Source organism: Leptodactylus fuscus, chromosome 5, assembly GCF_031893055.1.
Source record: "Leptodactylus fuscus isolate aLepFus1 chromosome 5, aLepFus1.hap2, whole genome shotgun sequence".
Classification (NCBI taxonomy): domain Eukaryota; kingdom Metazoa; phylum Chordata; class Amphibia; order Anura; family Leptodactylidae; genus Leptodactylus; species Leptodactylus fuscus.
In genome coordinates, this window is record NC_134269.1 from 10,320,144 (window position 1) to 10,335,293 (window position 15,150).

Genomic DNA, 15,150 nt, shown 5'->3' on the forward strand with positions numbered 1-15,150 from the left:
CTTCCACACAGTATAATCTGCTGCAAAGTGGCCCCCATACAGTATAATCTGCTGCACAGTGACCCCCCACACAGTATAATCTGCTCCACAGTGGTCCCCACATGGTATAATCTGTTCCATTGTGGCCTTCCACACAGTATAATCTGCTGCAAAGTGGCCTCCACACAGTATAATCTGCTGCACAGTGGTCCCCACACTGTATAATCTGCTGCACAGTGGCCCCCACACAGTACAATTTGCTCCACAGTGGCCCCTACACAGTATAATCTGTTCCATGGATGGGTGCCCAAAGAGAGGGCTCTGAGTGCCATCTCTGGCACCCGTGTCATAGGTTCGCCATCACAGATCTATGGTATGGGGTATAAGTGTTGTCAATGGGCATGCATAGGGATGAGGTCTACACAGGTCCTGCTTCTGTCCAATATAGTGTGCTGTTGTCAAGCAGTACCTAATTTTATCGTAAAGTCTTCTAAGTATCACTCAGCTTTCCCAGAATCAGATATAACTAATGATGAGTGACTGAGTAAAATTTTTAACATCTTACTCATGGCCATGCTCCATGGGCGACGGCGATCATCTTGAGATCTTTAGTAACATTTCTTGTTCTGTCTTTGGTTCATCTGTGAGGGAAGTGACTTTACATCTCGGCTTCCATCCTCCCCGCCCATTCCTTTCATCCCATGGTCTTTGTCCATACCGTTCCTCGAATCCGTCGTTGCCGTCGCTCCCCTCCCCTCACATCTTGCCTGCCTGGCTCTCCCTCCATACTCTGCTGCACTTCCCCTCGGGGTGCTCTTGTTTGCTGTGCCAGTGAGCGGAAATAACAAGCTCTGACATTTAGGTCAGGAATAGAGTGGGGGAGACACGACGTGGAGGCCGGGAGGGCCGCGTCTACCTCTGACGCTCATCCCCACCACCAGACTCACTTACCTGATGATCATTACCACACGGCTCAGGACATTGTAGGAAAGCAAATGTAGGGAGTCTATAGTGGCTTCACATCAACCTTACCAAGGGTTCTGGCCACCGAATTTCCAAAAATAGTCTAGCTGCCAAAAAGTTGATATTTCCCTTTAACTAATATTGCACGTTACGCTACCATATTCCACATGGTCCACCTGCCAATGAACATTGGAGAAGGAGGCCTGGCCAAAAGTCACCACATTGAAATATCTCCAGGAACTACCCTGCCTGGACGAAAGGAACCCTTCGAGACCATAGTCCTTTACCCACAGGTTGATATAAACATCAGACGGGGTGATGGGTAAGGGACCCCTTCTTTTCATTTTTCCATCAAAGTACAGATCCCATAGTGGACCATGAAGACCATTAGCTTCATCTCCTAATCTGCCTCTTATTTTTTATTATCGATCGACAAACAATTATATGGCCAGCTCAACATGAACTCCAGATGGTTATGGAACCTGGACATATCATAACATCCACCCAAGTCTTAACCTACGGGTCTATACTGTCCTCCTTCTTACGTTTCCATATTATCACGTCCTTCCAGATGATTTACCTAGATGTCTTACCTAGAGGCCCCCATGTCATTATGGTTCTACAAGCTCCTGCACCATGGTGGGACAAAGAGCTCCCAAGTCATGTTCGAAACAGGAGTCCCTGAGTTAATGGTACCAGAATCATGGTAGTACCAGGGGCTCCCAAATCATGGTATAAACAGTAACTCCTAAATCATGGTGGAAATAAAAGCTCCTAAATCATGAAATGAAGAGCTCCCAACTCATGGTGGAACCAATAGCCCTCAAAAACATGGTTCACCTAGATTCTCCCAACTCATGATGGAACATGAGTTCTTGCACCATGGTGGAACTAGGACCTCCTTAATCATGAAACCAGGAGTCTCCAAATCACGGTTTACCTAGTCATGAGGTAACCAAACGATTCTATATCATGGTGGAACCAATAGCCCTCAAATCCATGGTTCACCTAGATTCCCCCAACTCATGATGGAATCTGAGTTCTTGCACCATGGTGGAACTAGGACCTCCTTAATCATGAAACCAGGAGTCCCCAAATCACGGTTTACCTAGTCATGAGGTAACCAAACGATTCTATATCATGGTGGAACCAATAGCCCTCAAATCCATGGTTCACCTAGATTCCCCCAACTCATGATGGAATCTGAGTTCTTGCACCATGGTGGAACTAGGACCTCCTTAATCATGAAACCAGGAGTCCCCAAATCACGGTTTACCTAGTCATGAGGTAACCAAACGATTCTTTATCATGGTGGAACCAAGAGCTCCCAAGTCATGGTGTAATCATTAGGTGCTACGTCATGGTGGAACATACTTAATTTATGAAGGGTTCTGCCATACCTGATCCTAGCCTTCACGGCTTAATTTTTTTTCCCCTGATCCAAAGAATCAATCAAAACCAGCAACATAAGCCAAGGATGGAATTTCCTCACACAGGAAAAATTCTGTGCACCACCAAGGCACTGGCCACTATTCCACAACGTTATTGATATCTGCTTCTACATGACCCTCTAACCTATATTCTCATAGTATGTAGGTCTTTTTTACGTTGCTCTCTGTACGGTTCTGTACCCAGCAGACAATGCTCTTGATTATCCAGTCCTTGCCCTATTGAGATAGTCGAACCCATCTGTGCCGCCTGCATACTCCCTTCCCCTCTCTCATCATATCTATGTCCCCTCGCTCTATCACCCTCCGCCTTTTTCAACCCTGTCCCTCACAGGCATGTCATTCTACACCCTCCGTCTCGCCAGCCCCCCCATTCCCCAGGCTTCTGATTGGCCGAGGACTCTCTCTTTCGTGACAAGGGACAGTGGGGGACATGATTTAATAAAACAGGACCCAAGATGGCTGTCAGAGCTTGTTAAGAAGTGAGCTTGTTTAGCCTACAATGCTTTTTAACAAAGGCTGCTACTCCGTTGAGTCATGTGCCGAGATGTACCCGCGTAACCTTAAATGGAACGTGGCCGTGCTGTGCTTTATGATAGTACTATCTATGTACAACGATGAATGATAATATCAAAGACTTGACCTATTTTCATCTATTCGTAAACATTGTGAACATCTCGTTTCAGCCACTTCAGATGGCACCCTGGAGGGGTTGGAAAATCTTAGCGGAGGTGTGTGTCAGACCAAAGGAATGAAGGTCACTTTAAAAGTTGGACAGAGTAAGTATCTAAGCACAACGGCTGCCATTTCTAGCTGGAAGCAAATGATGATGAATTATCCAATGACCCAGGGGGTTGATAGAGGTACGGCAAGGGGCAGAGAACCCGTGCCTTCAGATAGCAGAGAAGATGGAGTTAAGACGAGGAGAATGGAATTGGTGGAAGTTGAAGATATGTCGTCAAAGAATTGATGATACTTGAGGTATGATTGAGAGAAAGGTGTTGGAGGTATGGCTGGGAAGGAAGCTATGGATGTGTCTTTGAAGAGTCGATGTTGACTTGGGTATGACTGAGAGAAATGTGAAGGTGGCATGGCTACGAGGATGGGAACAATGACTGGAGACGATGTAAGAACGGTGAAGATTTGACCGGGGGCTGGAAATTATGGTGATGGTGCATGGAGTCAGTGGCTGAAGAATGATAGAGGTGTGTGGTTGGTGGCTGACGATGGAAGACATATGATATTGATGGGGTTTCTGGCTAGAGATGGTGGTGATATGAAAAGGATGAACTGGAGGTGATAGAAGTATGTCAAGAATAGGATCAATGACTGGGGTTAATAAGAATTTAGCAAGGATAGCTTAATGGTTGGAGATGACAGTGGAATGATGAAGACAGGGCCAGTGGGTGGAATGATATAGACAGCATGAGGGGGAGCTAATGACTGAAGTTGATGGATGGATGATGTAGTGGTGCCAATGACTTGATATGATGTGGTATGACGTGGATGTGACCAATACTTGGAGATCATGGAAACTCAATAAGGATGGTACCAATGATTGTGGGATGGCAAAAAGAGGTTCTGTTGTTGGAAATCATGGTAGAATGAGAGTTGGACACGTGTTCGAAGATGATAGAACTATGATTAGGATGGGGCCAGTAACTGGAAATAACACATGTATGACAAGGATTTGACTGTAAAGGGTGGAAGGATAATGATAATAGGGTCATTGGCTGGAGATAATGGTGGCATGATGAGTATAGGGCAATGGGTATAAATGATGAAGCTATGATAAGATGGGACAAGTAGCTGGAGAAGATGGAGGTATGATGGAGATGATGTGGTATGATGAGGATGAGCTGGAGACAAATGTACTAAAATGAGGATAGAGAAAGTGACTGTAGATAGTGGTATGATCAGGATGATCCAGTGGCTGGAAGTGATGGAGGTATAGCAAGGTTGAAGATGGAGATGATGAGGATGGAGCCAATGACTATGGACGATGGTGGTATTGTAAGGCTAAGAACAGTAGCTAGATATGATGTAACTATAATAAGAGTGACAGAAGATGATGAGGGATGACGAGGATGGGACTGGAGATGAGTGAGCTATACTGAGGATGGGGCCAGTAACTGTAGATAATAAAGCCAGGGGTAGGACATGATGAAGATACAATAAGGATGAGGTCAGTCACTGGAGATAGTGTGGGAATGACTAGGATGGGGGCCAGTGACTGGATTTAATGGAGATTTGTCAAAAATGAGATGGGAGGCTACAGATGATTGAGCTATAACAAGGATGAAATCAGTGGCTGGATATGGTGAAGGTATGATGAGAATTGGGACCAGTGGCTGGACATGAACATTATGTAGATGCCAACTATGAGATGATGGTGGTATGAGAGCATGAGGCTGGAGATGACAAAGTTCTAACAAAAGATGGAGCCAGTGACTGCAGTGATGGGTCAATGGCTCGAGATGATGAGCGGAGTAACAAAGATGACTGGAAATTATGGAGGATTATGTTAGATATGATGGGCATGGGCTCAGTGACTAGACATTTTGGAGGTCTGATGACAATTAAGCCATTAGCTTAAGGTGATGAAGCTATGATGAGGATGGTGCCAGAAACTTTAGAATGGCACTGTCCAATGGATGTATGACAAGGATGCGGCCAGAGATAATGGAGCTATTATAAATCAGCTAAGCTGATGGGTTCAATATATAGACAGCGGCTGGAGTTGATGGAGATATGATGAAGATAGGTTCCTTGGATTATGGTAGTATGACATGATGTTTTCAGTGACTGGGGATGATGGTGGTATGATGAAGATGGGCTTGTGACTGAGGATGATATGGTGAACATGGGGGTCAAGGGTATTATAGTGTGGTATGAGGATGATGATTGGGCCAGTGACTGGAAATAATAGAGACCATAGATGATGAGGATGGAGTGGGCCAATGGTTGGAAATGATGGTGATATGATGAAGATGGAACCAATAACTTGAAATGAAGGTATGATGAGGATGGTGACTGAAGACAATGGAGATATGACGAGGATAGGACCAGTGACTTGAGATAATGGAGATATGATGAGAATAAGACCAGGAGCTGGAGATGATGGAAATATGATGAGGATAGGACTATTGGGTGGAGAGAGTAGAGGTATTAGGATAGCACCTGTAGCCGGAGATGATAGAGGTATGATGTGGATAGTAACTGCAGATAATGGAAGTATGATGAGGAAAGGACCAGTGACTGCAGGTGATGGAGATATTATGAGAATAAGGCCAGTAACTGGAGAAATGACGAGGCAAAGACTATTGGATGAAGATTATGGAGATATGGGCGAGCAGTTGGAGATGATGGAGCTATGATGAGAATGATGAAAATAGGGACAGTAGCTGGAGATGATGGAGGTATGATGATGATAGGGCTATTGGCTGGAGATGATAGAGGTATGATGAGGATAGAGGAAGTAGTTGGAGATGATAGAGGTATGATGAGTATAAGGCCTCTGGCTGGAGATGATGGAGATATGATGAGTATAGGGTCTCTGGCTGGAGATGATGGAGATATGATGAGTATAGGGCCTCTGGCTGGAGATGATGGAGATATGATGAGTATAGGGCCTCTGGCTGGAGTTGATGGAGATATGATGAGTATAGGGCCTCTGGCTGGAGATGATGGAGATATGATGAGTATAGGGCCTCTGGCTGGAGATGATGGAGATATGATGAGTATAGGGCCTCTGGCTGGAGTTGATGGAGATATGATGAGTATAGGGCCTCTGGCTGGAGATGATAGAGATATGATGAGTATAGAGTCTCTGGCTGGAGATGATAGAGATATGATGAGTATAGGGCCTCTGGCTAGAGATGATGGAGATATCATGAGTATAGGGCCTCTGGCTGGAGATATGATGAGTATAGGGCCTCTGGCTGGAGATGATGGAGATATGATGAGTATAGGGCCTCTGGCTGGAGATGATGGAGATATGATGAGTATAGGGTCTCTGGCTGGAGATGATGGAGATATGATGAGTATAGGGCCTCTGGCTGGAGATGATGGAGATATGATGAGTATAGGGCCTCTGGCTGGAGATGATGGAGATATGATGAGTATAGGGCCTCTGGCTGGAGATATGATGAGTATAGGGCCTCTGGCTGGAGATAATGGAGATATGATGAGTATAGGGCCTCTGGCTGGAGATGATGGAGATATGATGAGTATAGGGCTGTGGCTGGAGATAATGGAGATATGATGAGTATAGGGCCTCTGGCTGGAGATGATGGAGATATGATGAGTATAGGGCCTCTGGCTGGAGATGATGGAGATATGATGAGTATAGGGCCTCTGGCTGGAGATGATGGAGATATGATGAGTATAGGGCCTCTGGCTGGAGTTGATGGAGATATGATGAGTATAGGGCCTCTGGCTGGAGATGATGGAGATATGATGAGTATAGAGTCTCTGGCTGGAGATGATAGAGATATGATGAGTATAGGGCCTCTGGCTAGAGATGATGGAGATATGATGAGTATAGGGCCTCTGGCTGGAGATGATGGAGATATGATGAGTATAGGGCCTCTGGCTGGAGATGATGGAGATATGATGAGTATAGGGCCTCTGGCTGGAGATGATGGAGATATGATGAGTATAGGGCCTCTGGCTGGAGATGATGGAGATATGATGAGTATAAGGCCTCTGGCTGGAGATGATGGAGATATGATGAGTATAGGGCCTCTGGCTGGAGATATGATGAGTATAGGGCCTCTGGCTGGAGATAATGGAGATATGATGAGTATAGGGCCTCTGGCTGGAGATGATGGAGATATGATGAGTATAGGGCCTCTGGCTGGAGATAATGGAGATATGATGAGTATAGGGCCTCTGGCTGGAGATATGATGAGTATAGGGCCTCTGGCTGGAGATGATGGAGATATGATGAGTATAGGGCTGTGGCTGGAGATGATGGAGATATGATGAGTATAGGGCCTCTGGCTGGAGATGATGGAGATATGATGAGTATAGGGTCTCTGGCTGGAGATGATAGAGATATGATGAATATAGGGTCTCTGGCTGGAGATGATGGAGATATGATGAGTATAGGGCTGTGACTGGAGATGATGGAGGTATGATGAGTATAGGGCCTCTGGCTGGAGATGATGGAGATATGATGAGTATAGGGCCTCTGGCTGGAAATGATGGAGATATGATGAGTATAGGGCCTCTGGCTGGAGATATGATGAGTATAGGGTCTCTGGCTGGAGATGATGGAGGTATGATGAGTATAGGGCTGTTGGCTGGAGATGATGGAGGTATGATGATAATGATAGGGCTATTGGCTGGAGGTGATGGAGATATGATGAGTATAAGGCCTCTGGCTGGAGATGATGGAGATATGATGAGTATAGGGTCTCTGGCTGGAGATGATGGAGATATGATGAGTATAGGGCCTCTGGCTGGAGATGATGGAGATATGATGAGTATAGGGTCTCTGGCTGGAGATGATGGAGATATGATGAGTATAGGGCCTCTGGCTGGAGATGATGGAGATATGATGAGTATAGGGCCTCTGGCTGGAGATAATGGAGATATGATGAGTATAGGGCCTCTGGCTGGAGATGATGGAGATATGATGAGTATAGGGCTGTGGCTGGAGATAATGGAGATATGATGAGTATAGGGCCTCTGGCTGGAGATGATGGAGATATGATGAGTATAGGGCCTCTGGCTGGAGATGATGGAGATATGATGAGTATAGGGCCTCTGGCTGGAGATGATGGAGATATGATGAGTATAGGGCCTCTGGCTGGAGTTGATGGAGATATGATGAGTATAGGGCCTCTGGCTGGAGATGATGGAGATATGATGAGTATAGAGTCTCTGGCTGGAGATGATAGAGATATGATGAGTATAGGGCCTCTGGCTAGAGATGATGGAGATATGATGAGTATAGGGCCTCTGGCTGGAGATGATGGAGATATGATGAGTATAGGGCCTCTGGCTGGAGATGATGGAGATATGATGAGTATAGGGCCTCTGGCTGGAGATGATGGAGATATGATGAGTATAGGGCCTCTGGCTGGAGATGATGGAGATATGATGAGTATAAGGCCTCTGGCTGGAGATGATGGAGATATGATGAGTATAGGGCCTCTGGCTGGAGATATGATGAGTATAGGGCCTCTGGCTGGAGATAATGGAGATATGATGAGTATAGGGCCTCTGGCTGGAGATGATGGAGATATGATGAGTATAGGGCCTCTGGCTGGAGATAATGGAGATATGATGAGTATAGGGCCTCTGGCTGGAGATATGATGAGTATAGGGCCTCTGGCTGGAGATGATGGAGATATGATGAGTATAGGGCTGTGGCTGGAGATGATGGAGATATGATGAGTATAGGGCCTCTGGCTGGAGATGATGGAGATATGATGAGTATAGGGTCTCTGGCTGGAGATGATAGAGATATGATGAATATAGGGTCTCTGGCTGGAGATGATGGAGATATGATGAGTATAGGGCTGTGACTGGAGATGATGGAGGTATGATGAGTATAGGGCCTCTGGCTGGAGATGATGGAGATATGATGAGTATAGGGCCTCTGGCTGGAAATGATGGAGATATGATGAGTATAGGGCCTCTGGCTGGAGATATGATGAGTATAGGGTCTCTGGCTGGAGATGATGGAGGTATGATGAGTATAGGGCTGTTGGCTGGAGATGATGGAGGTATGATGATAATGATAGGGCTATTGGCTGGAGGTGATGGAGATATGATGAGTATAAGGCCTCTGGCTGGAGATGATGGAGATATGATGAGTATAGGGTCTCTGGCTGGAGATGATGGAGATATGATGAGTATAGGGCCTCTGGCTGGAGATGATGGAGATATGATGAGTATAGGGTCTCTGGCTGGAGATGATGGAGATATGATGAGTATAGGGCCTCTGGCTGGAGATGATGGAGATATGATGAGTATAGGGCCTCTGGCTGGAGATGATGGAGATATGATGAGTATAGGGCCTCTGGCTGGAGTTGATGGAGATATGATGAGTATAGGGCCTCTGGCTGGAGATGATGGAGATATGATGAGTATAGAGTCTCTGGCTGGAGATGATAGAGATATGATGAGTATAGGGCCTCTGGCTGGAGATGATGGAGATATGATGAGTATAGAGTCTCTGGCTGGAGATGATAGAGATATGATGAGTATAGGGCTGTGGCTGGAGATATGATGAGTATAGGGCCTCTGGCTGAAGATGATGGAGATATGATGAGTATAGGGCCTGTGGCTGGAGATATGATGAGTATAGGGCCTCTGGCTGAAGATGATGGAGATATGATGAGTATAGGGCCTCTGGCTGGAGATGATGGAGATATGATGAGTATCGGGTCTCTGGCTGGAGTTGATGGAGATATGATGAGTATAGGGCCTCTGGCTGGAGATGATGGAGATATGATGAGTATAGGGCCTCTGGCTGGAGATGATGGAGATATGATGAGTATAGGGCCTGTGGCTGGAGATATGATGAGTATAGGGCCTCTGGCTGAAGATGATGGAGATATGATGAGTATAGGGCCTCTGGCTGGAGATGATGGAGATATGATGAGTATCGGGTCTCTGGCTGGAGATGATGGAGATATGATGAGTATAGGGCCTCTGGCTGCAGATGATGGAGATATGATGAGTATAGGGCCTCTGGCTGGAGATGATGGAGATATGATGAGTATAGGGCCTCTGGCTGGAGATGATGGAGATATGATGAGTATAGGGCCTCTGGCTGGAGATGATGGAGATGTGATGAGTATAGGGCCTCTGGCTGGAGTTGATGGAGATATGATGAGTATAGGGTCTCTGGCTGGAGATAATGGAGATATGATGAGTATAGGGCCTCTGGCTGGAGATGATGGAGATCTGATGAGTATAGGGCCTCTGGCTGGAGATGATGGAGATCTGATGAGTATAAGGCCTCTGGCTGGAGATGATGGAGATATGATGAGTATAGGGCTGTGGCTGGAGATGATGGAGGTATGATGAGTATAGGGCCTCTGGCTGGAGATGATGGAGATATGATGAGTATAGGGCTGTGGCTGGAGATGATGGAGATATGATGAGTATAGGGCCTCTGGCTGGAGATGATGGAGATATGATGAGTATAGGGCCTCTGGCTGGAGATGATGGAGATATGATGAGTATAGGGCCTCTGGCTGGAGATGATGGAGATATGATGAGTATAGGGCTGTGGCTGGAGATGATGGAGATATGATGAGTATAGGGCCTCTGGCTGGAGATATGATGAGTATAGGGCCTCTGGCTGGAGATATGATGAGTATAGGGCCTCTGGCTGGAGATGATGGAGGTATGATGAGTATAGGGCCTCTGGCTGGAGATGATGGAGATATGATGAGTATAGGGCTGTGGCTGGAGATGATGGAAGTAGTAGTTAGAGCACATGGATGCATATTGAAGAGGATTTGTCTTCTCAGAGTAGAGGGGTGGAATATGTGAAGACTCTGGAGGATTCGGGATTTACCAGCCGGTATTTTTTGTTATTCTGTGGACACTTGAGCCGAGGTTGAGGATCCTCGCCATGCTCTAGAGAGGATAAAAGGTATCAGCTGGAGTCCCGGCTTAATTGGATGTCCCCTCCTATTCATATGCATAGTGACGGCATTTACATAGATTTGTAAGTCCTTACTTAAAACTTCATTTACATTGGACTCTTATTCCTGACGGCCAGCCTTCACTCTTAAAGGGACACACACCCAATTTTTTCTCATAGTCACAACTTCATAACCTAATTAACCCCTAACTCTCCTCATTCCTTTCTCCTCCCCAAGATCCTGATGGAGGGAACCATCCGCGCAGACCTTCAGGGCGGGATAAAGATTCAGGATTCCTACCCTCAGTACCAAACCCGGACTCCCCCAACTTTGCAGGTACGTTTGAGACATGAAGAGCCGCCACATGGGCCCTCAACCAGATGCCCACTCTAATACCTGGCATTCTCCTTCCCACCGCAATCACCGGCTCTACAAGTTTTTGACATGGTGGTGAAAGTGAAGGGTTAATGGGCTGAGAGAAGAGCTGAAGGCGAGGCTGTGGTGGGGCGAGAAGGCTGCGCGGCTGGTTCTGTGCGCGCAGGACAGGGAACCACAGAGCTGTCAGTTTGAAGGATATTCTTTAATAAAGCCGGCAATTTGGACAGAAGGAAGACAGTGGGGCTGAAAGCGAGGAGATGAGACACTTATTATGTCTGGAACCTCTAGGAGACCGCAGCCCCACCGCCCCGTCCTCGCCTCACCACCCCTGGCGTTCAGCTGATTTAATGCGTTTCGCCAGTTAAAGTGCAGATTCGATCTTTTTAATTAGACTTAATTAAAGCAGTTTATTTAAATCCAAGTGATATCGCCTAAGGCTAAAAAACGGGGCGATGAGGGCACAGAATAGAGACCACCCAAATACTACTGCATAGTGCTATAGAAGGGGAGCCATGAACATAATAACACCCTACAGGGGGAGGAGCAGACTCACAGCTCCCTTCTGTATCACCCTATAGGAGGAGGGGCAGACTCATAGCTCCCTTCTGTATCACCCTATAGGAGGAGGGGCAGACTCATAGTTCCCTTCTGTATCACCCTATAGGAGGAGGGGCAGACTCATAGCTCCCTTCTGTATCACCCTATAGGAGGAGGGGCAGGCTCATAGCTCCCTTCTGTATCACCCTATAGGAGGAGGGGCAGACTCATAGCTCCCTTCTGTATCACCCTATAGGAGGAGGGGCAGACTCATAGCTCCCTTCTGTATCACCCTATAGGAGGAGGGGCAGACTCATAGCTCCCTTCTGTATCACCCTATAGGAGGAGGGGCAGACTCATAGCTCCCTTCTGTATCCCCCTATAGGAGGAGGGGCAGACTCATAGCTCCCTTCTGTATCACCCTATAGGAGGAGGGGCAGACTCATAGCTCCCTTCTGTATCACCCTATAGGAGGAGGGGCAGACTCATAGCTCCCTTCTGTATCACCCTATAGGAGGAGGGGCAGACTCATAGCTCCCTTCTGTCTGTATCACCCTATAGGAGGAGGGGCAGACTCATAGCTCCCTTCTGTCTGTATCACCCTATAGGAGGAGGAGCAGACTCATAGCCCCCTTCTGTATCACCCTATAGGAGGAGGGGCAGACTCATAGCTCCCTTCTGTATCACCCTATAGGAGGAGGGGCAGACTCATAGTTCCCTTCTGTATCACCCTATAGGAGGAGGGGCAGACTCATAGCTCCCTTCTGTATCACCCTATAGGAGGAGGGGCAGGCTCATAGCTCCCTTCTGTATCACCCTATAGGAGGAGGGGCAGACTCATAGCTCCCTTCTGTATCACCCTATAGGAGGAGGGGCAGACTCATAGCTCCCTTCTGTATCACCCTATAGGAGGAGGGGCAGACTCATAGCTCCCTTCTGTCTGTATCACCCTATAGGAGGAGGAGCAGACTCATAGCCCCCTTCTGTATCACCCTATAGGAGGAGGGGCAGACTCATAGCTCCCTTCTGTATCACCCTATAGGAGGAGGGGCAGACTCATAGCTCCCTTCTGTATCACCCTATAGGAGGAGGGGCAGACTCATAGTTCCCTTCTGTATCACCCTATAGGAGGAGGGGCAGACTCATAGCTCCCTTCTGTATCACCCTATAGGAGGAGGGGCAGGCTCATAGCTCCCTTCTGTATCACCCTATAGGAGGAGGGGCAGACTCATAGCTCCCTTCTGTATCACCCTATAGGAGGAGGGGCAGACTCATAGCTCCCTTCTGTATCACCCTATAGGAGGAGGGGCAGACTCATAGCTCCCTTCTGTCTGTATCACCCTATAGGAGGAGGGGCAGACTCATAGCTCCCTTCTGTATCACCCTATAGGAGGAGGGGCAGACTCATATCTCCCTATATAATTTACAGTAACCCTTCACTTTCTGTCTTTCTTTCAGGAGACACGTCCGGCAATGCGACCAAGACTGGAGAGAATGGTCCGCTTCCCAACTCCCACGTGCCTCTTGTGGCGGGCGCAGCTGGCGGAGCTGTCCTTCTGCTTCTCGTGTTTGGAGTGGTGGGATGGGCATGCCACAAACGTCGCCAGGCCAAGCACAGCGACACCAGACATCCTCCCCTGTCGTTGGGTTCCATAACGTCCCCCAAGAGAGGAGGGGGTAACAACAATGGGCACGAGCCCAGTGACATCATCATGCCCCTGCGGCCTTCAGAAGGGGGTGCCTTCTGCCCTCACTATGAGAAGGTCAGCGGAGACTATGGACACCCTGTCTATATCGTACAGGACATGGCGAGCCAGAGTCCGGCCAATATCTATTACAAAGTATGAAAATGTCGCCACCTTTGGCTTCTTACCCCTATAGTTTCTTTTTCTTTTCCGTTCAGTATGGAGGGTGGGGGCTTAATGTAGGATATTTAAAAGATGGGGTGCAGGACATTATGAAAGGGAAGTCTCTATTGCCAAGCCCCATGTGTGTGTGCCCCTGCTGTCCAGGCGCCGTGCCCGTACTCCCAATGACGTCATGTCACGTCCGCTCAAAAGGCAGGGGGTGCAGTGCCAACCAATCTGAACCCGTTGCCGCAAGCGCTGAAGTATAAAGGGTTATTGCCTGACCAGCCGAAAGCCTCGCTTTACCAAAGCCCATAAACGGTCAATTTGTTCACCGGCTCGGGCGCTCGGGGGCAGGGAACCAAGAGTGCCAGATTAGCCATTGTGAAGATATATCAAATTCTACTTCGACGCCTCGGAGGCACCTTGCATAACAGAGACGAGGACAACAAGCGCTCGCTGCCGCCAAACAAAATGGCAGCTACTCTCTGTTGTTGGATATTTTTTTGTGTGTTTTTGTAATTTCCAACCCAAAGCCTTAAAAAAAAAAAAAAAAAAATCGCCTTTACCATCCCCCCCGTTTACCCGTCCTACCGATGTGTGCTGAAAAAGTTAATTCTCCATCTTTAAAATCCGAAGATTTACGCCCTACGCAGCAGCCAACGTCTGATTTATTTTTGGAATTTTTTTTTTTTTTTTTTTATATTCTCTTCCCAGTGCCTTTTGATTTGAGGCAAAGGAATGACCCCCTGATATTTTTTATTTATTTTTTTTTTTCTCGTTTGTTTTGTACCATCGTTGTGTACGTCTTAGGTCACCGAAACGCGCCACGAGTCCTTTCTGTCTATTGTTTCGCTGTGAGTGAAATTCCAGGTTTAAAGGAGAGGGGAGACAGAAGGAAAAAAAAAAAAAAATGGAAAAACACTCATACATGGCTCCAACTGTGCCCGCGCGTTGGGACATGTTGAAATATAGCACCTCGACTGGGGGCACAGGAGAGAAATATAGGGGGGGGGGGGGGGGGGAGAAAACCGAGCGTAATTAAGCTAGGCCCTGTATCCATGGTAATGGATTGGGACTATTCGCTCTTCAGTGTCTCACCCCCCCCCCCTCTTCTCCTTCCCCGTCTCTGCGTCGCTCTCCCTCTCTCCGCTACGGCATTAAAGTGTCGGTCGCCAGGGAGACGGGGGAACGAAAATGAACGATAAAAAAAAAGAGGGAGACGTAGTTTTTACGGCTCAGCATTTAGAAAGATATTTGAAGATGTCAGCTTCACGAGTAAATACTCTTGATAAAAGACGGGTCCAGGCAGGGCGGGGGGTCCATTTTTAGACTTGACGACGGTCTCCTACCCAGTCCTTCGAATGAAATCATAGCCTGTGAAAA

General features: G+C 47.3%; 1 protein-coding gene across 1 annotated transcript in view; it reads left to right on the forward strand.

Moving 5' to 3' along the window:
• The window catches only part of EFNB3 (ephrin B3), a 58,167-nt gene extending 43,872 nt beyond the window's left edge, over positions 1-14,295 (forward strand). The window contains exons 3-5 of the mRNA XM_075272428.1: positions 3,077-3,169; positions 11,240-11,338; positions 13,376-14,295. Coding sequence (XP_075128529.1) covers positions 3,077-3,169; positions 11,240-11,338; positions 13,376-13,764 — 581 coding nt within the window. The 3' untranslated portion in view covers positions 13,765-14,295. The remainder of the gene's footprint in view (positions 1-3,076; positions 3,170-11,239; positions 11,339-13,375) is intronic.
• The last annotated feature ends 855 nt before the right edge of the window (positions 14,296-15,150 follow it).